The sequence below is a fragment of the Merops nubicus genome, unplaced genomic scaffold (assembly GCF_000691845.1).
Source record: "Merops nubicus isolate BGI_N331 unplaced genomic scaffold, ASM69184v1 scaffold6305, whole genome shotgun sequence".
In the NCBI taxonomy this organism is placed as follows: Eukaryota; Metazoa; Chordata; class Aves; order Coraciiformes; family Meropidae; genus Merops; species Merops nubicus.
The window spans coordinates 94,580-119,588 of NW_008607695.1; the positions used below are offsets into that span (position 1 = coordinate 94,580).

The following is a 25,009-nucleotide window of genomic DNA, read 5'->3' on the forward strand; positions in this document are numbered from 1 at the left end:
TATTACATAAGTGCATTCTTATTATTACATAAGTGCATTCTTATTGTTATAGAATTAGAATGAAATTTGTGATCCTAGAGGTCTTTTAAAAAGATGCTCAGAGTGGTTCTCATGGCACTCTGCCCTGCAGAGAGGTGCTGTATGCCTCATAAACTTTCAGAAGTTTATGTTCAGAAGGTACCATTAACTACCTGTTGTTACGGAGGACTGCAGAGACATCCCAGAATATGCTGCTGCATTGCAGAGCTAACTGAATTGCTGAAAGAATAGACAAGAAAGTTCCAGGTTCAAAATTCATTAGAATTCAATGATAAGAAATTGGGCTTCATTAAACAAGCTCTCTAACTCTGTTGGAAATAAAGACAGAGGAACTGGCTGGTACATACTGGGTTGATTAAATGACCTAGTATAAACATTCAGATTGGATTAATATATGTAACAGGGGACTCCATCTGCTTTAACTATCAAAATATGAAATAATTTATGGTTTTTTCCTGTACTCTAAGACCATGATGTATTGCAACTCAGCACTGCTATTTTGTTCATATTTAAGATACTTGGTTTAAAATACTATTAAAATGAATGCAGGTCCTAAGAGCAAAAAGCAGTATTTCATTCTCAAAACCATTGCATCATGAATTTTCATTCCTTCCATTCTAGGCATCACAGCTGCAGCTGCGGGACCATGTTACGTTTTGGCATGAGCCAGCTCTACATGATGCTGTGGGATTTTATTCCACATCTAGAACAATAACACCGTCCATAGCAACATAGCACGAAAAAAATGCTTGCAAACAAGTACACACATACAATCAGATTTTATGCTCCCAATTTAGTAATTTTCTTTATAGTTTATAGCAAAGTATAAATGTTTTGAGAACGTAATGAAGAGTCAAAAATTCAGTCCTCCTGGAGAAGCTTGTCTTTCCCCTTTGGCAACAAGAGAGCATAGGAAGGCTACTCATGCTGAACGTCTATAGAATTAATAGCTCTCCCCTTTCCATTTCACCTCCACAATATGTCTTCTGACTGTCCATTTGGTCCTTGGTGCCAGTTAGGAAGCTGGCATGGAGAGCAGCTGGTCAGCCAGTTCTATCTCTGAGCCCAGCCAGCCAGTGACAAAAGTCCTTTGTAGTCCGTGCACAATATAGCCCTGATTTTGTTTTCTTCCTTCACAGCTATGGTGTGATTTTGACAAACCAGTAGCCCTCAAGAACCAGACATTCAATTCATCTGCATCTTTTACGGACATCTGTTCCTGTCCTGAGGTATTTCTGAGGGTACTTTTGAATCTGAGGCATGGATCCATAAAGGGTACATGGCAACCGCTAGCTGGAATCAGTGACCCATGTTCTGGTGGTGGTCATGTTCCTCAACACTGTGAAGCTGAATCTTTGCATCTCTCCATATGCTGGTAGAAAAAGCAGAGTCAGGTTACAGAAGAAATTACTCTTACAGTCTAATGAGTCACTACAACCAAGACTCAACCTTTGAACTTCATACAGAACCTTTATGCTGGAAACATATCCAGCAATGATTCAAATAATCTAGTGTAATAAAACACACTATTTAATTTATATGAAGCTAATGGAGATTAGTACATCTTATGTAGCAAAAACAACAGTCATTCTCTTGTAGCTATTCTAAATTTGAATTTGGAAAAAAAAATCCTCTCTATGATGAGCAAGCAGGCAATAAAATCAATGGGTTGGTCATATGTGCATAAAAGAAGTATATTGCATAGAAATTCATATGGAGAAGCCATGATACTGCCAGCAGTACTCTGCAAATCACGGGGATGCAGACTTTCCTACAGAGAAAAACTGTACTCAGAAAAATGAACACTATCTCTCTTAAAGCTCTATGATAGTAGTTAATTTAAACTACATTTGGATTGTGGGTGTTGATGTTGCTATTTTAAATCTGAACAGCTCATGGCCATGACTGTCTCACTATATCCAGTGTCAGCTGCATGGATTGCATTTCATAGATGAGTAATCACTGAGAAAAATGAGACAATGAAGAAATTAAATAATGTGAGATATTAATAAAACTTCCAGGCATCACATTGTAAAAGAGTAATGTAACTAAGCTAGACCTGCAATATTAAAAATGAAAACCAAACCAAAACAAACCCATACAAACCACTCATACCTCATACCTGTGGTTTTATCCTTTCTTCAAGTAGCATGGGAAAAGAAGGTGTTGAAGGCCAGTCTGGATGTGGCTTTGAGCAACCTGGTCTAGTGAAAGGTGTCCCTGCCCCTGGCAAGGGGGTTGGAACTAGATGATTTTTAAGGTCCCTTCCAACCCAAACCATTCTATGATTGTGTGATCCTATGACTAAAGCAGGAATACGATTATCCTACCCTCCTTAAAGTGGAACTTGTGGAAATTCAGAATCTGAAGGAATATAAATTATTCTGTCTCAGTTGACTTCTCATTAGCAAACTACTACACACAGTATCTCTCCCTTGCCTCTCTCAACTACAGAGAATGTTCTTTCCCTTCTAATACAATGAATATGCCCTAAAGACACAGAGGAGGATTTCCACTAACATGGAGGTGTCATGCAAAATAAAGAATTTGTAAATTCACATTATATTTTAGCAAAACTCTCATCTTCAAAGTGCCTTTTACCCTAAGAAGACAGCAGAGTACTGAAATCCAGAGCAATTTTTTATATTTCTAATCACTTGATCATTTATGTAGATATTTATGGAGTTAAGATGTAGTCACTAATCACCAAAAGTAACCAGTGCTGTTTTCTATTCAGTATTTTGTCTTCACTGGTGTGCTGGCAATGGTGACTTGTGCAGTCTTTCTTCGTCTCAACTCTGTCCTGAAGCTGGCAGTACTTCTCATCATGATTGCAATCTATTCTCTGCTGACTGAGACCATTTATGCTTCCCTTTTTCTGCAATATGACAACTTTAACCACAATGGAGAGTAAGTGCTCACAGTCCCCTTTAGGAACTTCTTTTTAATAAGGTAACGGGTCAAGTCTCTCCAGAGCAGATGTGCATTGGATAGCACCATAGTTAAGTATGAAGTGATGGTTGCAAGAGGCAATGCCTAGTCCAGAAAGATTTCTAATGTGATTTTTTTCTCAGGCCTTTTTGTGAAAACATTCTTTTCGTGAGGATATTTAAATATCAAGCAGAGTTTATTTTATATGTCTCCCATAGTCTAGCCATGTTACTGAAACTATGCATTACAGTGCATATGCATTGGTTGGTTCTGTTCTTGAAAGCTCCAAAGATACTGATTGAAATTCTCACCTCAATTTAAGAAAACAGGAGTGAACAATTGATTTTTTTAAGGGCAGCATTTTAACTGAAAAAAAATTCAACCTATAACATGTAGTTCTGAAAGACATAAAGAATACAGGGGTGATACCATTTTGTAGAACTGCATTGAAGGACATACTCCTCCACCCAGGCTTCCTTTACTGGAAGAGGAGTTGAAGAGGAGGAAGGAAGAGCCACAGTAATTTGCAGTCAGAGATGCACTAAGTGTTGCAATAACTGACTGTAGAGCAGCAGTGATTTAGCTCATTCAGAAAAACACTTCTTCAGTCTTTGATACTTGACCAATTTAATATTACAGTTGCTTGTGTTTGTAAGTGTGTGCCAGATGAAGATCCTCAGAATGACAGAAAAACATGAATTTGCAGTACACCTAGTTCTCACAGCAGCCACATCTTTACACATAGAAAGGCTCTGCACATATCTTTCCTTGTTAGCTTCCTGTGGTAGCAAGGTAGTGAAGATTTGGGAAGTAATTCCTTTTTCTCATGCTAGTTATTCTCCTACACACTAATAATATGATTTATAGCACATTCACAGCAGACCCCAGCAAATATGAGAAATAGCAGTAAGCAATAGTTTGGCTAAGTAACTAGAAGTAGAAATCATGATCATTGTCTTTAATTTTTGTCACTAATCAAGCATGCCAAAGACATATTCTCCCTTGTGCAGAAATCTTAGTGAATTCAGGGTAGTTTCTATTCCTTGTGTCAATGAAACTTTCTAGTGACTTCTCACAGAAGAGTAAGAAAGCCAGGAATATCCTGCAGTGCAGCCAACAGCCCAGGACATAGGGAACAGAGCTGAGATGCTCCACACTCAGGACAAGGATCTGAACTTCAGCTCTGACATTAGGGTGCCTGAAGTTCCTGGCTGCATGCCCAGAAATTTACCTGTTTTCTTAGCTATACCAAGTGGTTGAATAAAAGATTTTGCAACTCCCTACAAAACTCATCTAGCTCACATATTTGTGGCTATAGCTACATTACCACAGTATGTAATAACAGATGAGATCATGACTAAAGACTTTTGAGGCTGTTGCCTTAGCTAGTGTACAAGAGGTCCTTCTGGAATGAAACATTTGGAGGTTGTATTTCAGACAACTTCAAAATGGGAAGCATTTGAGTTCCAAAATATTGGCAGATGACAAAGATACTTCCTGCCTGTCTTTCGCTCGATACTGATGACTCATCCCACAGCAGCACGTCCTCACAGTAAATTCTTTATTAGGCCCACAAAGTCAGTTCAGTTAGCTCTCTCACAAGAAAGCTTCCTTTTAGTTTAGTCTCCATCAAGCTCTGCCGTCTCCAATTTCTCTGTCATAGGAGTTCTCCTCTGACAAATATCACCTGATTTGTTTTTCTGAATTACTATGGAAAATGGATTCAGGGTTGGACTTTGCTCTATTCTTAGATCTCAGGGTGGACAGGAGAGTATCTCAAAGTGTCTTCCAACTTCTACTCCTTGTTTACCTCTATTAATTTTTTTCACACCTTCAAGCTTTAAGCATCTCTTAATTATTTCCTCACCTTTTCTCATCTCCCTTCAACAAACTAACTGCCAAGTATCCATGTTCAGTTTGCTTCTACATTTAGTTCTTTCTCCCTTTTTTTTTACCCTTAAGATTTGCCCTGACAGTTCCCCAACCTATTCATTTACTTTTCTTTTTCTCCTGCGAAGCATGCTTTTTTAAAACCCCTTGTATTATAGAGTTACTCACTTTTTTCTTTTTTTTTTTTTCATCTTTCCACATAACTGTAATTTCTCCTCATATGTTTGAAACCACCTTTGACTGCTCTGGATCCTTTTCACCTTATCTTGCCACACTCTCTTCATGCTGCACACACAGCATCTCAGAGATTTCATACAGCAGATTTCATACAACCAGTGCCTACCTTCTTGGCTCATCTTCTTTGCCTCACTGCTGTCTGCAAGTGTCTCTGTTATTTCTCCTGTCATAGGCAGACATTTCTTCTCTGTGCTCCTCTTTATGGCTCAGTAAAATCAGTTCTAGTTACTGTTTGCCAATTTTTTGTAATTCTCCTTTGATCCACACCTTCTTTAACTCACCTGCCATCTTCTCTGAACCTTTTTCACAACATAGGGATGTTTAACTTTCAGCACTAGCCTTGAGGGTCGTTTGATATCTCTAGGCACATTCACTGCCTTTTCCTTTCACAGTTGGGAATTTTCCCTTTCTCAGCTCCAATCTCAACCTTTCCCCATCCAGATCCCACCTCCCCTGCTTCACAGGGCCTGTGGTATTCACGATTGTTTACCAAGCTCCCAAGAAGAGACTGACTGACACACAGATTACATTATATATTACAGAATACATTATATTTGGACAAGAAGAATCATCACTTTCCATATACCTAATGTAGGCTAGAGTTTTGTTATTTGATACATTTGTCTGCAAACAGTGAGCACTTCAATTGCACTCCTGTTCTCTTGAACTAATTATTCCTAAATTAAATTTTCAAATACAGGGGATTTTTTTTAAAGAACAACAAGAAGTACCAGGGTGAATAATTAAATGAAACTTCTGAACAATTACTATTGACAAATCAATAACTGTATTTTATTTTGGATTTTTTTTCCAGCACAGACTTCCTGGGTACAAAGGAAGCATCTTTACTACTGATGGCAATGTTCCTTTTAGCTGTATTTTATCATGGTCAGCAGGTAATGCAAACATTTGTTTTAACCATTCCGTGTATCACTTGCAATTACAGGATGTGACAATAATTACTTTCAAAATATCAACTGCCTTTTTATTCACTTGAGCATGTGACCTTTAACAATTTAATAAGCCATATGCAGAATCTGACTAAAGAAAGCCCACATCTGACACTGCCTAGCATTCTTAAAGAACATGTGCAATATTGTATTCAGCAATACACACAAGTTGTATCGCATTTTCTAACAGAAATTGAAGGAACAAACAGGACTTCATTTATCTTTGGTACATGTGCAATTCCAGTGGCATCTGACTGCTTCAATACACTTAAGCAGGCATAAAATCAACATAAAGAAAGGGAATAACAAACAAAAAATCATAAAACTTCCCTGAAATAGCTTAGTATGTTCATAGAGGAAAAACAATAGACTGAAGAAATGGGTAAAATTTACAGTTAAGCACCAAGAATTCTTTCACATGGACCTAGATCACAAGCAGGATATAGGAGCCTCAGAGCTTTAAGATTAATATCCTCAAGGTGGAACTGAGAAACTGGGTATTTCAAGTATCCATGCACAGTGCACAAGGAGAAAGAAATATGACAAATTAAGATTTAAAAGAGCAAATGCATTGACTGAAAGCCACATAAAGCATGATGTTTTCTCCACCTTACTTCTGGTTGGCAACCTCTAGGCTGCTGTGAGTCAAACATGCTGACTTCAGGCAGTTTCTGTTCACATGAAGGCAAATGGGACCCCTGGATTAAAGGGAGCTGCAACTGCTATTGCCTTTGGACATTGTCCTGATTAATAATAACATTTCTGAATCCTAATCTGAGTGAGGCAACATGAGAGGAACGTTGCTGTGATAAATAAAACAATTATAAACTTTTTTATAGTATTACAATAACTTTATAAGTTGTGCAGGTACCTACAGGATCCATTCCATCCATAGGAGAGCAACAAGAAGGCAACATCTAAACATTCTAGTAATTTTCTTCGTTTATATCTTCTTTTTGAGGAAAGGAGGAAGGAGGGAATAGAGGAAGAGGTGAAACATGCTTTGTGTCCAGATTTAAGTTTGTTGGAATACAACATACTTTGACATATCTTTATCAAGACATAAAGCCCATTTAGGTAATATATGCAACAAATAAGAAATTAACATCCCAAATCTGTGGCAAACCTTGTAATATTCCCAAAGATCCTTAACATAACACAAAGATACAAATCCAAGGGTTTGGAATCCTCTAAAGTGAGAGCAAGTATTAAGAAAGCAAGCACTAAAGGACTTTAGTTAGCACAAGGATTAGGCAGGATCCAGGCAATGTTCTTCAGGATCAAAATTCTGAGTGCAAATGTCTGTCTTCTACAAAAGCCTAGTCTGGGGTGTTTAAAATAATTTTCCAGCCCAGAGGCATGTTAGCACAGCGAAGTCTTTTTCCATCCTATTAATCTTCCTTGTTCCATAAAACAGGATGACTGCACTCAAACTACCCTTGGAAATGGTCCCTAAGACACACTAACTCCTGAATGTTCTCCCAAATAGGGCTGCTCTATCAATTTAACAATATCCAATGGCAATGTCCAGGAGCATTTCCTTGTACTGTTTAATTTCTTCTTACAGAGATAACCTAAAAGTCTCTAAATGTCAACTAAAAAAAAAATTTGTAAAAATTTGATCCAGAGCACATGAAAATCTGTTCACTAGTTTGAACTGATGCAGAGCACAGTAAATCCCACAAATCTGTCCTCCAGCACAGCTTTGCTTCTCATAAACTACAAAAGTATTCTGAAGTAGAATAGCTTAAAACTTTCCGCATTTTAGGTGGATTTACAAAAAAGATTACTTTTGAAGATTAAATTTATGGGCCTTTAGTTTCTGAACAACTGCTACTGTCCTTTATCCATTGTAATTTAAAGTTAATCCCCACTTTTGCACCCAGAGTTTTGAGTTAGATTGAAGAAAATGTTGTTTGACACTAACTAGTCATAGTGCTTTCTTAAAATCTTATCAGTACTTCATCAAATAAATCTCACTGGTCTCTTTTGAAAATTCATAATTAGAAGTAATTGTGTTACTGTTACCTGACATCAGGCTATATAGACTAATTCTCTATTAGAAATTCAATTTCATCTGGAAGCACATCTTTTTAACATGTGTAATACATTTACAGCAGTGTTTCTGCAAACTGAACTTGAGGGAAAGCACATGAAAGAAGCATTATGGAGAGGTTAGGCCTTATAAAACACAGGACAAAATTCTCTCTCATTTCTTTTAGATTGTAGATCTAAGTACAAATCTTACCAACGCCAGATGAGTGTTTTGGTATAGACAACTGTTGACTAACAGGTTTGGTTCTCTGCTCTTCAGTGCAAAGTAAGACTTGAACTTTGGCAGGGCAGGCACAGAGAGCTATGCACCTACTAACCTCTGGATGTCAGGATTAGCTCTGCAGAGCCTTGTGGGAAGGGAGGAAGGGCTGACATCCCTACACATCAATTTTTCTGCAACAAGCATACAGTCTGAACCTTCTTCATGCTTGGGAAAAAGGGGAGGAATGAGGAAATGTGAAGAGGAAATTGCTCCAACTTAAAGAGAAAAGAGAGGAAGAAATACACCTAGTTCTGGTATTATGCTTCAGGTCTCTTCATTAGCTTTTCTATATTCATATTTTAGTGTAGTGAAAAAGGGTATTTGCTTGTTTTATCCAGAGTTAGATTGGTTTGGTAGTTGAAAGTGTCCCTTTGGAATGTAAATCCTCTTTTCTCAATTTCTAAGGAAGAATATACTGTCCCTCAAATGCTGATCCTTACCTTGTACTTTCCTCGCACATGGCAATTTGCAGAGTAGTTGGATTATATAGCATTCAGAGGGCGCAGGTAGCATTAAACTTTCTGTGTAATATATCATCTCTATTTTCTTCACTCACTATTGGAATTAGGGGTGTTTTGTAGAGCAACATATCAGTGCTAGAAAACTTGGACATTTCAGGATTTATGTTGCAGACAGTCATTTTTATTGGCACCAGTCTGCTCAAGAACATTTCTTCACACACCCAAAAAATAAACACAAACCTCAACCCTATAATTTTGTTAGTTTTAACAAATATCAGAAGGTAGCAAAACATCTTCTTCAAATTGTCTATTTGCAAACATCATATGTAGCACACTCTACTATCTCTGATCTGAGAGTGTCATCTCAGTTGTCCACTGATAATGCATGAAAAATATTTCATATTATGATGTGATTATAAATAACCAGAATGACTATCTAAAATGTGAAGATTAGCTGCTGCTATTCTGAGCTGTTTAGAGATGTGAAATTTTCCTGTGCAGTAGCATGAATTATCAGAAGTGGAAAAACTGTACTACATTTTTTTGCAAAGCTCTTACTGCAACAGCATTAAATATCTGAGGCATCAAACAACACAGAATCCACCAACAGCTCCTGCTCCAAGCCAGTCTCTAAAACACCTTTATAATTCCTTGCAAAAATGTAGTCAATGTTGCCTTCTCAGTCAGCTGGTAGAGATAAAAGTCAGTAATGATCTGGCATAGGTTCTGTCTTCTGCAGCTGATTTAGAGAATTAATATACACAAGACGGAAGATTAAAATATTAGAAATAGAAAATAGATTGTTTATAAAGGTGGCAATAACATCCAGAAGGCAAGTCAATTACTGCTAAATTTCATTCAAGCTTTGGAAATTTATATTAAGCCAGGGTCACTTTCAGCTTTTAGGAAGGAAAGCTCCCTGGAGTAGTCAAGCTACAGCAGTTTGTCATTGATCACTGCCCGTGATGAAAAAGGTGAACAAAATGAATCACTAAATGCCTGAACCCCCTCCTCTTAGTCACTCCCACCCACTGCAGGCTTGCTCTTTATTTCAGCTTGGTACATGAATTGTATCCTAACCACTTCCTTAAGTCCAGCACCTTTTGGGAAACCATTTGATGGCTCTCCCAATTTTAAAATTCATACATTTGCTGCGTGAATACATTTCTATGCTAGGTGTTTATTATCTCTGGTTAAAGCATCTCAAGCCTAAATACATTTTCTCTTTCAGTTTATTGCACACAGAGATACGGTTCCATCACTTTCAATAAGGCTGTAGCTTAATAAGTCACCCCGTGTGTAAACAGTATCATCTGCCTTAAAACTGCTTAAAACTCTCCTTGAGTGTAACGCACCCAAAAGTTCTGGCAGTGCTGGTCTTGTCCATGTGCTGACATACACGTGCCCCTCAGGCAAGCAACGTTTTGACATGTATCTCTTTTCAGGTAGCAGAGAGTTGTGATTATGTATATATGAATATTTATTTTAATATATAAAAATACATAGAAAAAATATATTATAGATACACATTTATTATCTAAATGCACTTATTTATTGTCATATATTGGTATTATGCTTATTGTAACAAATATATAAAACATATATAGAAATTTATTAATTATATGTTATATATAAGCTGTTCTATGCAGGAATCTTCCTTTTGTTCTGTATAGATACAGGATTGAAAACTATCAAACTTTGCTTTGTAGCTGGGGGTATCAGGCACTGCCACTGTGCATGGACTAAACTGTGATTGCAGACTCTCAATTCACAATACATCAGAGACAGTGTTTAAGGGGATACTATGCCTGTCACTATCTTTTAAAAGACTTAAATTACAAATAACTGCATGTCCCAGTAGAATAAAACCCTTATTTTTGGTAACACAGACTTGAAAGTCCTCTTTGGGAGTATGTTGGACTGTCATGTATAGTTTTGCTGAAAGATGTTCATTCCTGAGAAGTAAGCTACCTATCTCTGCAAAGTGTTTAGAATGATCCTTGTGCTATTTTCTCATGAAGCCCATTGTGTTTGAAAACACATATGACAATGGGAAGATATATTTTTTATAACAATACCAGTATCTTCCAATACCTTATCTCCTTATCTAGCTAATAAAAAGTTGTTTAAAAGGAAAATAATATTGCAACATTTTCTAGCCGCTGACCAGAGCAGTAATATAACAAATATTTTTTTTGCCCAAAATCCCTCTGAGACACTCACCATACACAAGGCAAAGAAATAATCTCTTTTTCTGGCAATGAAATCAAATTCTTTCAAAGATCTTCAGCAGCATTGAGGATGGTTACATGGCAGGAGCAGCCTGCCAGGATGATGATACAATCTCCTACTTTTATCTTGTCAGGTTTTATGTCTACCTTTTTTTTCTTTCTGGAACTACAGCTTGAATACACAGCAAGGCTGGATTTTCTCTGGCGTGTTCAAGCAAAAGAAGAAATCAATGAAATGAAGGAGTTAAGAGAGCACAATGAAAATATGCTACGGAATATTTTACCTAGTCACGTTGCCCGGCACTTCCTGGAGAAGGATCGGGATAATGAAGTATGTATCAATCTTATTTCTGATACATTTCTCTAATTAGCAAAGGAAAAACAGATCTGTTAGGAAGTTGTTAGAACTTAGTTCTCCATAGTATTCATTACACAATTACTGTCAATATTTACTATCTGATCCACATTAAAAAGACATTTTTGTTTTGAAGTAAAGGGTTCTGCACTTTTAGGACTACATCTGGAGAAGTGTTTCTAGGTTCAGGCTCACCAGCAGGAGACACATGGACCTAAGGCAAGTCTAGTGAAGGGCCACCCAAATGATAGGGTTTTGGGGTACATGGCATATGAAGAGAGGCTGAGAAAGCTGTATTCATTCAACCTTAAGGGGAAAAGGCTGAAAGAGGACCTCATCATTGCCTTCAACTGCCTAATGGGTGTTTATAGAGAAGACAGAGCCAAACTCTTATCCAATGTGCCAGTGGAAGGACAAGGGGCAATGACACAAGTTGCAGGAAGAAAAATCTCAGTTAGATACAAAGGGGGAAAAAAGCAATAGGAAAGTAGTTGTTGCCTCAGGGATCAGGGAGATTGTGAAGTCTCCAGTTTGGGAGCTATTTAATCCCCAACTGAACAAGGCCTTGAGAAACTTGACTTCATTGGCCCTGCTTTGAGTGGGAACTGTATTAGACAACCTCCAGAGGTATCTTCCAACTTATGAGATTATTAATATCTAGTATTCCTAGAAGATATGTGAATTTAACAGAAAGCCTATATAACCTTAAGATAGCCCAGTGTCACGGAAGTATTATTACAGCCCTGGCAGTTATTGTGGAAGGAATCTGAGCAACAGGCTGCAACAGACCTGAACCTTTCACATCCTTAGACCCAAGAGCACATTTTTCCCATTTCCTACTTCTCAGAAATTGCCTCTTTGGGGCAGTTAACAAAAATATACCTTTTGGAAACATAGTTTATGGCTACTTTCCTAAAGTGCTTGTAGTACACAAAGAAAAGCTTGGTAATGGATATTCCCAAGATAGAATTTGAAGAGAGGTTGTTGAAGGGATAAAGGAAAGTCCAGAATTTGTTTCTGAAAGCAACAGTAAGTCATTTACTCCTTATTTGAAATGAGGTAAATGCATATTATAAAACTATCTGTGAATAAGAGCGTTTGTAAGATGAAACTGGAATTTTCTCATGTAATGTTAAAATTATTTTTTTATAATGACGAGGTTACAAATATTGCAAGATTCAGGTTGACAGAACTGACATATCTACTCCCAATGCAGCAAAAATGAGTCAAGGCTACTCATATACACTTGTATATTTTGGAAAGACATGTGGCCAGACAAATTATACTACTCAATGAGAAATTGTTGTGTTCTGAAGGCATGATTTCAAATATCACCTAGGGAAGGATGATGTAGTGAGAAGCTACAAGAAAATGCACTTCAGAAATCAGCCTCCTGAGGAATTTTGCACTCTGTGGGTATTCAACTGCGATAAAAACACTGCTCTGCACATGAGAAAATCTGTGTGTGAAAACAACCAGGTTAAAATTCTTCATTGCAAATGGAGCAGACTCTGATACCAACCATGAGAGCATTCTGGCATATCTGCATTATGGATTTTCAGGGAATATGTGTCACCTCTTACACATTCATCCTCATACACTCACATGCATGCTAATCTTCAGAAGCAAGAAGATGTCCCATGGATCACTGCTGATGCTTCAATAATTTGCCACTGAATTCAATTCCACCACCCCTGCTTTTTGTAAGGCAATTTCCAGAGTGACTGTATTTGGGGATGATTTATGCATGAGCTGGCTGGCTGCAACATCTACCAGATTTCAGTACAATCAATCCTCCATTTCATGTCTGGCCATTAAGTTAATTTCTCTGCTCTCAAAAAATGAACTCCCAAATGTGTACCGTAAGCGTTCTCGCATGGATGTATTATTTCTATCTTGATGCTTCTTACCAAAAATAGAAAAATGGAGCAGCTGAAGGCTCATCCAGTTGTCTTCTATCTTCATGATCCAATGAAAGAGCATGCCTGCATGTGTATATGCTTCTCCTAGCACATATTATTTAGTGTTCCATAAGCATCCACGGACTAATGTGTGTTACTTTTTCCGATACCAATGGAAGGGAGTAAGAGTGTCCTCAGAGTATGGCTTCCGTGCAGATGTTCTTCAGTGAAAGAAAGTGTAAGGGCAGGAAGAGCCCTTACACCAAAAATCATGGGTTTTTCTCAATCAAAGCTTTGCAATGTGTTTGGAAACCAGAAGAATTTTCCTACTTTTACTGTACAACACATTGTTAAAGAGTCTAGATAATTAGCATCATTAGCACCATAGTAAAGTGCAAGGCAGGGAGAAGCAGGATGAAGGAAGAAGAGGAGACTGAGGTGTTCTTCTCAGGTGTGGGCATCCAGCAGTAAGTCCTTTTATCATGAGACCAAAACACTAATATTTCCTAAAGCACACTACGAAGAACATTGAGAAGCAACTACTCCAGGTCAGGATGTTATAACAGAAGTTTCAGAACAGAAATTAAAGTTATCACCATTGAGTAAAACTACAGAAGTTGAAGCTAGGAAAAAATAAACAAAAGAGAATGGATATGGTTGGGGTATATCAGTCACTAGAAAAGCTTGCTGGGAATTGTAGGCAGGCTCTCTCCTTGGCATTTTTAAAGTTGAAATTAGTTATGTCCTTAAAAACTTACTTGGATGCAGAGAACAGCTGACCACATTTTGACATATATAATGACAGGAACCCACCAATAAATAAGCCTATTATTCATCACCAGAGTGAATTACATGCATAACGTAAGTGGAAGCTTATCCCAGGGCATACTTTATCCTAATAGTCTCCTGTGTGTGATCCCATTAAGAGCTGCTTTGTGTTTCCAGTAATATTATCACTTTCATTTCTGTTTCTGCCTTCCTTCGAACCCAAAACAGCAGGAAGCTCTCAGAGCCAGGCAGTGAAATAGCTCCATAGTCACCTTAGGAGAACTATAGTTTACCCCAGAGCACGGGCTCTCTGAAAACCTGTGAATAAACAAACTTGTAAAGAGATGCAGTAGTGTGAAGTAAAAACTGTTCACCAGAAAAAGTGGTAAGTGAAGGACTTTTTAAGAAGAGGTCATTTTAGACATTTTAAACAGTCCCCATTCGATCCATTAATCAACAAATGTAGAAATGTATTGTCAGCTGCAAACATTTAGGAGACAGACTTAAACAATAATAAATAATTAGGTTACTTTTACTCACCTAACAGTGTTTCATTCACTGATATTCATACTTGCAAATGAATTCTTCATTGCTTCAAGTAGTCCCACATACAAAACAAACTGAAAAATTCTGTTTCATTTTTGCTAGCACAGGCCTCTAACCTCAGAAGCAGAAAGAGCAGGCTTTCAAACTAAGGGCAAACCTTGCATATAATCCTTGACAAAATGTGAGAGCTGTCTGCATCCTCCTGTTGACATTGGCTAACATAATATACTAGTGCTAACCTCAGCTATTAAGGTATTAGGCACGGGAAAAAATAAGAAACTTATTTTAATTGCAGCCAATTACATTCTCTTACTTACATTATCACTTCGACTAATTTTTCTTCATTGTTCTTTTAGGAATTATACTCTCAGTCCTATGATGCTGTTGGTGTGATGTTTGCTTCTATTCCTGGGTTTGCTGACTTCTATTCTCAGACTGAGATGAATAACCAAGGAGTAGAATGTCTGCGCTTGCTGAATGAAATCATTGCAGACTTTGATGAGGTAATACCAGCTACTAGAGAAAATCTGATCATGCTTAACTGATGACTTCCTAAATACCAAATATGTCATCCTAAATATCAATTTTATTGAACTATTCTGCTTCCAATAACAGCTTGATTTTTTTCACTCCAGTTAGAATTGAATATTTTGCTTTTTTTTGCACTTAGTCTTGCTAAATTCTGGTCTGAATGACCTAGTGAGATAGAGATTGAAATCAATGCTTACTTGAGTATAAACAGACAAATTTGTTCCTATGGCAGAAGTTACCTTCATTTCATAAAGGCACAAAGGGGTGGTTGACTTTCCTGCATTTAAAAAAGCAAACAATCAAAGATATCTGCTCTTATGCCAGAATCTAGAATCTAAGTATGAACCTAGATCAGGGTCTTTTGCATGGGGAATGTTCGTAGAGTGGTATCTCATAAAAACTGGACCGGGGTTAAGATTACCAAACTCTAAGAGACAATGAAATTGAGAGTTTATCCATATAATCATTCAGGTATTAAAATTCCTAGTGGGAAATGCTAGAATTCACAGGGGATGCATCCCGGTGAATTTTAATGGAAACAAAACTACTCTCCTATGGGAAAAGCTCTGTCACCTGCTAAGCTCCTGCATTGCTGTCCCCATGGGATAAATACCTGCTTCTTACCTCTGAGGGCTTGTGCAGCTGTCAGTATGCTTCTTGATTAATGGTTTTGTTTTTCTTTCCAGATCTGATTAAATTTATTATGGCTCAAACTTAATGCAAAGCTATGAATTAATTTAAGATATTTCATCATGCGTTTTCATATAATCTGCACAACAAAATTCCATTGCTGCTGTGGCAATTACTGAAGACAAGATTTTCATCAAAAGCCCTAACACGTTATTACATTCAGGCCCCTAACACCTGCTCTGTAATTAATAAAGGACCTAATTAGAGACTGTATTATGTCCCAGACATGTTTAGTTGAATAATAGATATGTTCCTGGTATGGGTAGTAAATGAAATTATGTGATTCCCCCACTGACTGCTAACCTACTTCCAGCTTCATCATGCCATTAGTTTATTCTGTCTAAGCAATCTGAAAGGTGATAGATATGCCAGACAGAGCAGCTGAAGTGAGTAACCCTGCCCATGGAAAATGAACCACAAGTCATTTCAGGTATGATGTTTCAGGGCTGATAATGTTTCCATGCAGCTATTGACTGGCACTGCACGATGTCACTATTCCCTGTTTTTCACATTTTTTTTTGTCAAGATTGCCTGTTGCCTCAATACAGTTCTGGAAGCAAAATGCAGATGTGCAGCTTGAGAGAGATCTGTGAGCCACAGGATAACTTTGCTCCTCTGCAGCATAACACCTCTGTAGAGACACTTCAAGGTAGAACTTTAAGCACAGGAATGTAAGACATTGATACCTGGTGCCATTTGAAATTTCATAGGTAATTTAAGACCCCCACATGGGCTTGTCGGATCCCATACTGCACTATCACAAACTCATGTTGTTCCAGAGCAAGCCGCCAGAACTTTTTCAGGGAACAATGCTCTAGGTGACATTAGTCATCTGTGTTTGGACAACTGAATTGAGTTCCTGATCTCAGATCAGATTCCACATTCCAAATTTCCTCCTTTCATTACACAGGTAATGGTAACAGGGATGCTCTATAGGATCAAGATATTTCTGAATTAAAGCAGTGGTAAAAATTCACCTAGTTTGGAAATCGTGACAGCTGCATGAGAAGGAGATCTAGGTTATTTCTTCTGTTTAGAAGAGTTTCTTTACTACTACAAAACAGAAGGCTTACAATCCAGTCTTCTGCTGACCAGTCTCCCAACTAGGAAGGATATCATCAATGGGCAAACCAGCAGCCAAAGTCCTCTCTCTACTCTTAAATCATACACCAAACATCCAAGGTGGCCCACCACTGAAGGAATGAATAGACCACTGTTTTCACTCACAACACAGGATGTGCAGAAGGGAGCAAGCTGGCCAAGGAACCACACCCTTGGAGATGGAATCAGCTAGGGAATGAGTCTAATTATGTAGAAGCTTCTGAAAAAGAGACTCATCTTTCCCCACCATCCTGGGAACTGCACCTGCTATGAAGAGTCAAGGAGCCCTTCCAATAGCCATACCCACCACACAAGACACCCATTATATAGGCCAACCTCCCTGCAGCAGAGTCAGCTCTTATAGAGGTGGCTTCTTGCCCCACCTCCAAGTTAATGTGGAAGGTGGGGGCACCTGGTGGTGATCTCCTCATCAGTTTCCACCCAAGGCTGGCCAGACCCTGGGTGAAAACCAGTCAGGAGGGTCTTTCTTGCCTGGTTGTGGACACCATCCATATGCCAACCCTCATTCAGAGCTGGGGGTTTAACCCCAGCACTTTATCTAGATCAGTTATTTTATTTTCCAGGTAGTGGATCTACATTAGAGACACAAAGCCAGTCAAACAAAACCTAGGGAATGGTAGACCAGAACCTGCTACAAACAACACCATGGGGTAGAAGCTCAGAGAGGATGCAGGTTGTGACTTGGTCTCTCTTACAGAGCAGGGGCAACCTGATCCAAAAGTGGGCCTTGGGAAGTATGTGATTGACTCTTCTCTAAGTACAGCCTTTACTCAGGTTTTTTTTTTCCCTGATGGCTCACAGATCTGTTGATTTCCAAATTATCCAGGCTTCCTGTTGGATGGGGCAGAATGGGGGATATTGGAGATATTTTTTTTTTAATTTGGCATATAGCATCATTATAGAATACAGTTATATATAATTTCCTATTCTGTACCCAAGCACAGAGGTGCTGACAAAAACAGTTCATACATCAAAAAATGAACATTGCAAATCTACTTTTATAATTAGCCATTTTTTATATGACTGTAGTCTTAGGACACATACAGGGCTAAAATCCAATTCTTAGAGATGTTGCACCAGGAAAATAATATTGGAACATTTCTCCTGAAGATTATGAGTCTTGAAGGAATTTTTTTTTTTTTAATGCAATATTCTTTCTAGCCCTTTTAATCTATCATTTATGTATCTTAGTGATGTTACAGTTGGGATTTGTGCTTTAATAAGAACTTTCTAGTTCACGGGCTCTTTCCCCCCCATATTTTCTTTATCCTGCAGTGATTTACTGTTGTTTATAACAACAGATTTTAATATATTATGTTGCCACAAATAAAGGTTTCAAAAGAACACAGGATCTTGCTTTCAGACTTCACTGATTACTTTGCAATTGTGTGCCATGTCCTGGAACATTCCTTCTTGTAATACTTAGTACGTTTCCCTCTATGTGTATATCCCAGGCTCTGACCTCCATATAACTTTAGCTGTACATGAATTGCAGCATCAAGCCATTAGTTGTTTTTCAGATACCAACCCCATTTTAGTGTTTGAAAATTTTCCCTGGACTAGCTTGGTAAATTAGCAACCTATTTAAAATGCTGCAACAAATAACAGATGATCCAGGACTGAGCTGGAACATCTTTTCCCAATATCAAAATCCATCACCCTGTCATACTGTGAAGAAATTAATTTGTAAACAAACCATTATTTGAAGAAGGAAAGAAGCTATCTAACAGTATAAAGCAGGAAAGCATATATAGATTTGGAAACAATAATGAATGGGAAGAAAAAAAAAAAAACCCTCGAGATTATTTCTTCTAATTTTCATCACAGCCAGTAGGTTCTCTCTTTCTTTCTCGAAAAGAGTCATTTTAGTTATTTATCATATATTTTAAATTACTGTGCTGTTTGCTGTTGCTTCCAGCAACCATCTGGAAATGAAAATACAGGCTGTTTTTAAGCAAGACCATTTTCTCCTCTTGCCCACACACCTGGTGCTCTCAGGCTGCTCACAAAGGCAGAGCTACAAGAAATGATCTTTTTCTTTAAGAGAGCAGTTGGAAGTGCTGCCCTTGTAGGAGGGAAATGTAGATAATGGGCTTTTCTGGCAGTTCAAATAAAAAAAAAAAAAAAAAAAAAAAGATAAGCAGGTCAAGTTTTTGGACTTTCCTGACTTGGAAGAGAGCCATTAACCATATGGCTTTGTATTCCCTGTGCACAATGCTGTGCAGCATCCCATTAGAGACAGATGGTGTGATATCTGCACATGAACAGCAAAGCTTCCCAGAGCGCAGGGCCCCGGCTGACGTACGCTGTGGTTACTTCAATGGCAGAGGATATTTCATGTTATGCCTTTGGTATGTTTCTCCCTTTGAATTAAATCATTCCTTTAGCTTTTAATTGACAGGAAATTCAAACCCAAAAGATGGAAAAAAAGAAAATGTACAACAGTGTATAACAAAAGAGGGAAATGCTTCATTAATTTTTTGCCTGACCACAGCAAGAATTATTTTCATCTAAATCCCAACTACGCTCAGCCTTTAGAGCTGAAAGACTGAAATTCCTCTTCTCTATGACCTGTTTTTTTTCCTCTTTTTTTATCCAGGACTGCCTAATCATTTTGTTACCTAAATTTATTAGATAGCATACTGCTTATTGTGAAGTTTCCCAAGGTGTTTTGGTATTAACATCAGCAATACACATTTTTAAAGCCCGTAATGAGGTGATACATACCTATACTCCACATGAAGTTCTGTTGTCATTGATAGACTTAACAACCTGAACTCTGCTTTAGTCTCTTAAGGAATCTACGGCTCTGGCTCCTATTTTATGGAAAGTCCTAAGTTAAACTGTCAAAATGGACTTGGAATAGGACCAAACTATCACTCCCACTCCACTCAGTGCTTTAGTCACTAGACTAAATTTGTTCTTCCATTTGCAGATTCTCAATCTGACAAGTTCTTTGTGCCTACTTAGCACCTATATCTCTCCCAAATAGATACAGGTGTTTACCACTTCCCATCAATTCCCTCTATATTCTGTATAAATGGAAAACACATCACAAATGTCCAGACTGAATGACCCAATTGAAGTACCAGTGTTAGGTCTGGCAGTAAATAGACAGAAACCTGTCAAGAGGACTTGATCTCTTATAGAAGTTCTTTGGATGAATCTATCTCCACCCATTGTTTCTGTAAGATGGTTAAAATGGTTATTTTAAGTGGACTGAATTCTCTTTAACGCTGGTCTCATCGCCTGAACTGATGCTGTAGCAGCACTTCATCTGCAAACTAAGTTACTCCAAAAGAGATTTAAAAGCATTTTAAAGTGATCAAATTTTCTTATATGTACACATACATACACAGAGAGTATGTCTTCACTAATTTGCAGTGATTATACCTCAGGAAATGCAGTACTCATCTGCATTTAAATTAGGCTGGAATATGCAAGTCTTGTACTGTTCATTATGTGATTGACCAAACATCTTTATATGGCACAGCAGAATTTAACTTGGATGCACTCTGTGAGTAGATGATGTTGCAAAGGTGTCACTTAGTGTGCCCTAGAAGCCAGAATGAACTGTGCACTGGGACCAAATGGGAGATACCACGAGTGTACTGACTTCTTTTAGTATCTGTAGAAGCATTTTGCATTAAGAACCACAGAAGTAACTCTGGTTTTGCATATGTATTAGCTACTAGGTGAAGAGAGATTTCAAGATATTGAAAAAATTAAAACAATTGGCAGCACGTACATGGCCGTGTCAGGACTATCACCTGAAAAGCAGGTAAGGAAACAATTTTCTTTAAGAAGCAAAGCTTTTGGTATGTCCAACCATTCATGTTAGAGAATATTAGTGTTATCCTGATGATGTTCATAGAGCTGTGTCTGCTAAAAGAAAATAGACATTTGGAGCTTCTGGCAGATAACAGTTGCACTTCTTGATGAATTGAAATGCCATCTTGTACTCGGAACAAGAACCATATGGATTCTTTCCTCAAATTTAGATTTATAGGAGAAAAAAAAAAAAATCTCCTTTCAATCACATTGATCTGAATCTACAGCAGGTCTATCTATATCTTCAGATATACTCTAAAGTTACCACTAACTCAGTCTGGAATCTGGTTGACAGCCTGCAGTAATCTATGAAGAGAGAGGATCTATGAACTGACAGCATACTTATGCAAGCGTAAGGTTGCATTTATACATTTTTGTGAGGATGTAGCTGTGTATCTACAGACAGCATGATAAACTATACCTCAAAAAGCAAGCAGACCATTCAGTCCAACTGAAGAACATCACCGAGCCAGAAGCCTGGATGCTTCCTTCTCTTGCAGAGGTGCAAACCAGGGTGAGGGAAAAATCAATCAATCACAGAGGACGCAGGCACAGTGACAGCCATAGACCTCAGATAAATCAGATGAGGGAAATTCATTCATAATTACATCAGATATGTGTCTGGAAATGGGGTCTTCAAATGAATAAGACAATGCTCTGAAATACGTCCAGCAAGAAGTTGGCTGTTGCTGAAATTTGTCTTGTTTGGCAGCTGGTGCCTCTCCCAAAGGAAAACAGCATAAAAATGTGTGTGCTGCCCCAGATCCATCACAGCATGGGAATCAGATCTGCCCATGTTGATTACAACTGCCAGAAAAGTAGAACCTAGATTAGCATGAGCTTTATAAGCTAGAAACGATTCCATTGTTTGTTTAGAATACATTATAAAACGTGGAGTGTAACTAGCTGAGTGTCTCCCACCTACAGAGTAACAAACGATGATGACAACTAGAAATCCACAAAGATAGACAAGCATGAGATTTTTGTTTGTTCCAACTCAAACGGCTTCTGTGCAGAGATCAGCAAAGAAGGACTGAACATCAGAGAGCTAGCTGGTTATAGCTACACAGTTCCTAACCACATTTGATTCCTGGTGTGGGTAAAACTTGAAATGGAGAAAATCTATACTGCATTTCCATCACTGCTTAACTCCTCCTTTTTCTTGAACTATAACAGCCTAATGAAATTCTTATATGTGGTTTAAACCTACTTATCTTCATACATACATGTCTATCACTTTGTCAGCATCTAAGACGTGAGGGCTGCTGAGGGAGGTTGGCATGCTGTGAACTGAATGAGACTAAGGACGAGGTCCGAGCACTGTGTGGACAGAAATGAGTGATGTCAAGGAGATGTTCGTGTTCAGCACTGAACACTGAATGTGATGTCAATTCCAAAGGGCTGGACTGCATGACCCAGGGAGGGGCTTGCAATGCTTCATTCCTAGGGACTGGAAATTTGGTTGATGAAGGAATTACCTGGCTTCAGAATAGATGAGATGATATCATACCACCACCGGGCCAAAAATGCAGCTGCTCCTTACTCCACTGCCTATTCAGAGAAACAATTCAGGAGTTCCCTGCCCTCCTTTGGGAGTCCCTGCTCCATCATCTGCTCTTTTGGTGTTCTGGGGAGACTTAAACCCACTCCTGATCCCCATCTGTGTATTGACTGCCCTGTAGGAACAGAAATGGAGAGGAAGGAGCAGGGAGTGACTTTACTGCTCTAAGCAGAGGTCATTACTGAGCCACAGAATAGCCTTTTCTCTCCCATTAACCAGTCCCAGACTGCCTGGATAGCCTTTGTTTTTCTGGTTACTATTCCATCCCTGAAAGCCTTGGAATTGGTGGTCTTCTTGGGCGACAGTTTCAGCAAAAGAGAATTACATCTTTGAACCTGAGATATCTCAGTCCTCTCTATGCTTTTTTTCCTCTGCCTTATGTATATTTCACATGCCTTATTAATTCCCATGATTGCCTGTCAGACTATTGACAGGAAATTACTTTCTTTGGTACCTCACTCTAAGCTTCTTGTGTCCAGGGGTACAAGTACTGTAATATAAATGGGAAGCATTACCACAAATAATACACTATCTCACTTGGATCTAGTATGTTGAGACTGTTTCTAACAAATTCCAAATTCAGATATGTGGCACATTGTAGAGATAGGTGGGAGCTGGGCAAATGCAAAGCTTTTCTAACATATTGGCTTTTAACTTACTCCTCAGCAATGCGAAGATAAATGGGGGCATTTGTGTGCTCTGGCCGATTTCTCCATAGCTCTGAATGAAAGCATACAGGAGATCAACAAGCATTCATTTAACAACTTTGAACTCCGGATTGGTAAGCATAGTTCAACCATAAGAATTAAAATGGGGTTTTGTCTGCAAGGATCTGACTCTCCAAGTGTACCTCAGGAGCACTGCAAGGACATGTACAATTTCAGAGACTCCAAACACTGTATCCTCTGTTTCCAAATTGACTTCATCCCAGGCAGCATTAGACAAAATATCTACTCCAGCTGCAGAATATCGGCCCTGACTTGGGGACTGCAGCAGTTCTAAGTTTTAGTGAGTTGTTAGTGGGTAGCATAATTAATCTACTGTCTTTAGCAAGTCTGGCCAAGTGCTCATAGATATAACACAAAAAGTGAACTGATCAGCCCACACCCAACCCCAGTGGCAGCAGCTCTGAATTGCTCTGATGGGGAACCTGTTATCCCGAACGGGATATCCTGGGTGGCTAGTAGGCTGGGACGTGAAAAGATGGCCTAAATTTATGGCACACAGCAGGAGTAAATTTGATGGCTTCTCATGTTGACTGGATCATTAGCTAAAACAAAAAAACACCTGGAAGACAGGCATCCTTTACAGACAACCTAGCCATAAAAAAATGTAGTGTATTCACCGGTCTCATCATGGAGGGCCATAGCATCACTGTGATCTGCAGTTCCTAACAGTTTTGAACAGAAAGTGCTCAATACCCAAGATTTCTCAGGGAATACGCATCCACTCCTAGTATGTGTGGGTCACTTGCAAAGATTTCATGAGCATGAATTCAACAGTATTTGGAAAAAAATTTTATAACCAATTTAAAAAGATCCTTTTCCCAAAGATGGCCTTTTTGCTGTAACTAAATGTGTTCTTCAATCACTGCTGTGGAAAAAAAAAATACTCCCTCCTCTATTATTTTCTGTCTTGAATTTATGCAAAAATTTTACAAGATACAGAATTTCAATAACTGTATACTACTTTAATATTTTCACTTCATGGAACATACTAATGTAATTTCTTGAGTGTATAACACTAACAAGGTTGCCTCCAACACATATAGACTCAGAAAAATCCTTCCAGAGAGATTTCCTCCTATATAAGAATCAGTTTGTAGGAGCTTTAGCAATAGTGTGCAGAATACAGATGATACGTAAGTATTGTGGTTCCACTGAGATGGGCATCCTGTAAAATAACTCTATGGATATGACATATACCACTTTTGATGTTTTCTAGCTTTTCTGTCTTTTTTTCTTTTTACTTTGTTTTTATATTCACCTTTTCCTTAAGTTTAAAAATAAGTTTATCTGAACCAGGCCCCACCTAATTAAGTGTAAGTGAGTTTTCAGCTGCTCTTGTCTAACTCTATCTCTTCTCAACCTTTTTTTTTTTATGTTTAATAGGGATTAGCCATGGCTCTGTTGTAGCGGGAGTTATCGGTGCTAAGAAACCCCAATATGATATCTGGGGCAAAACGGTTAATTTAGCAAGTCGAATGGACAGCACAGGTGTTAGTGACAGAATACAAGTGCCTGAAGAAACGTACCTGATCCTGAAGGACCGAGGATTTGCCTTCGACTACCGAGGAGAGATTTATGTCAAAGGTATCAGTGAACAAGAAGGAAAAATCAAAACATATTTTCTTCTAGGAAGAGTTCAACCAAATCCTTTAATCTTACAACCAAGAAAACTGACTGGACAGTACTCATTAGCAGCTGTTGTATTAGGACTTGTACAGTCTCTTAACAGGCAAAAACAGAAGCAAATCCTCAATGAGAACAATAACTCTGGAATCATAAAAGGACATTACAACCGGAGGACTTTGCTCACTCCTGGTGGATCTGAGGCAGCAGCCCAGGCGGAGGGGACTGACAAAACTGAATTGCCATAATCAGCATTTTGTTTGTGTTCTTTTTTTTGTATTTCTTTTATATATAAAA

General features: G+C 38.3%; 1 protein-coding gene across 1 annotated transcript in view; it reads left to right on the plus strand.

The window, feature by feature from the left end:
- The window catches only part of ADCY8 (adenylate cyclase 8 (brain)), a gene marked incomplete at its 5' end in the record, with an annotated part of 93,331 nt that extends 68,322 nt beyond the window's left edge, over positions 1–25,009 (plus strand). Inside the window, 8 exons of the mRNA XM_008940030.1 lie at positions 1,179–1,268; positions 2,777–2,949; positions 5,912–5,993; positions 11,229–11,387; positions 14,983–15,129; positions 20,658–20,750; positions 23,028–23,142; positions 24,473–25,009. Of these exons, the coding sequence (XP_008938278.1) occupies positions 1,179–1,268; positions 2,777–2,949; positions 5,912–5,993; positions 11,229–11,387; positions 14,983–15,129; positions 20,658–20,750; positions 23,028–23,142; positions 24,473–24,960 (1,347 nt within the window). The remainder of the gene's footprint in view (positions 1–1,178; positions 1,269–2,776; positions 2,950–5,911; positions 5,994–11,228; positions 11,388–14,982; positions 15,130–20,657; positions 20,751–23,027; positions 23,143–24,472) is intronic.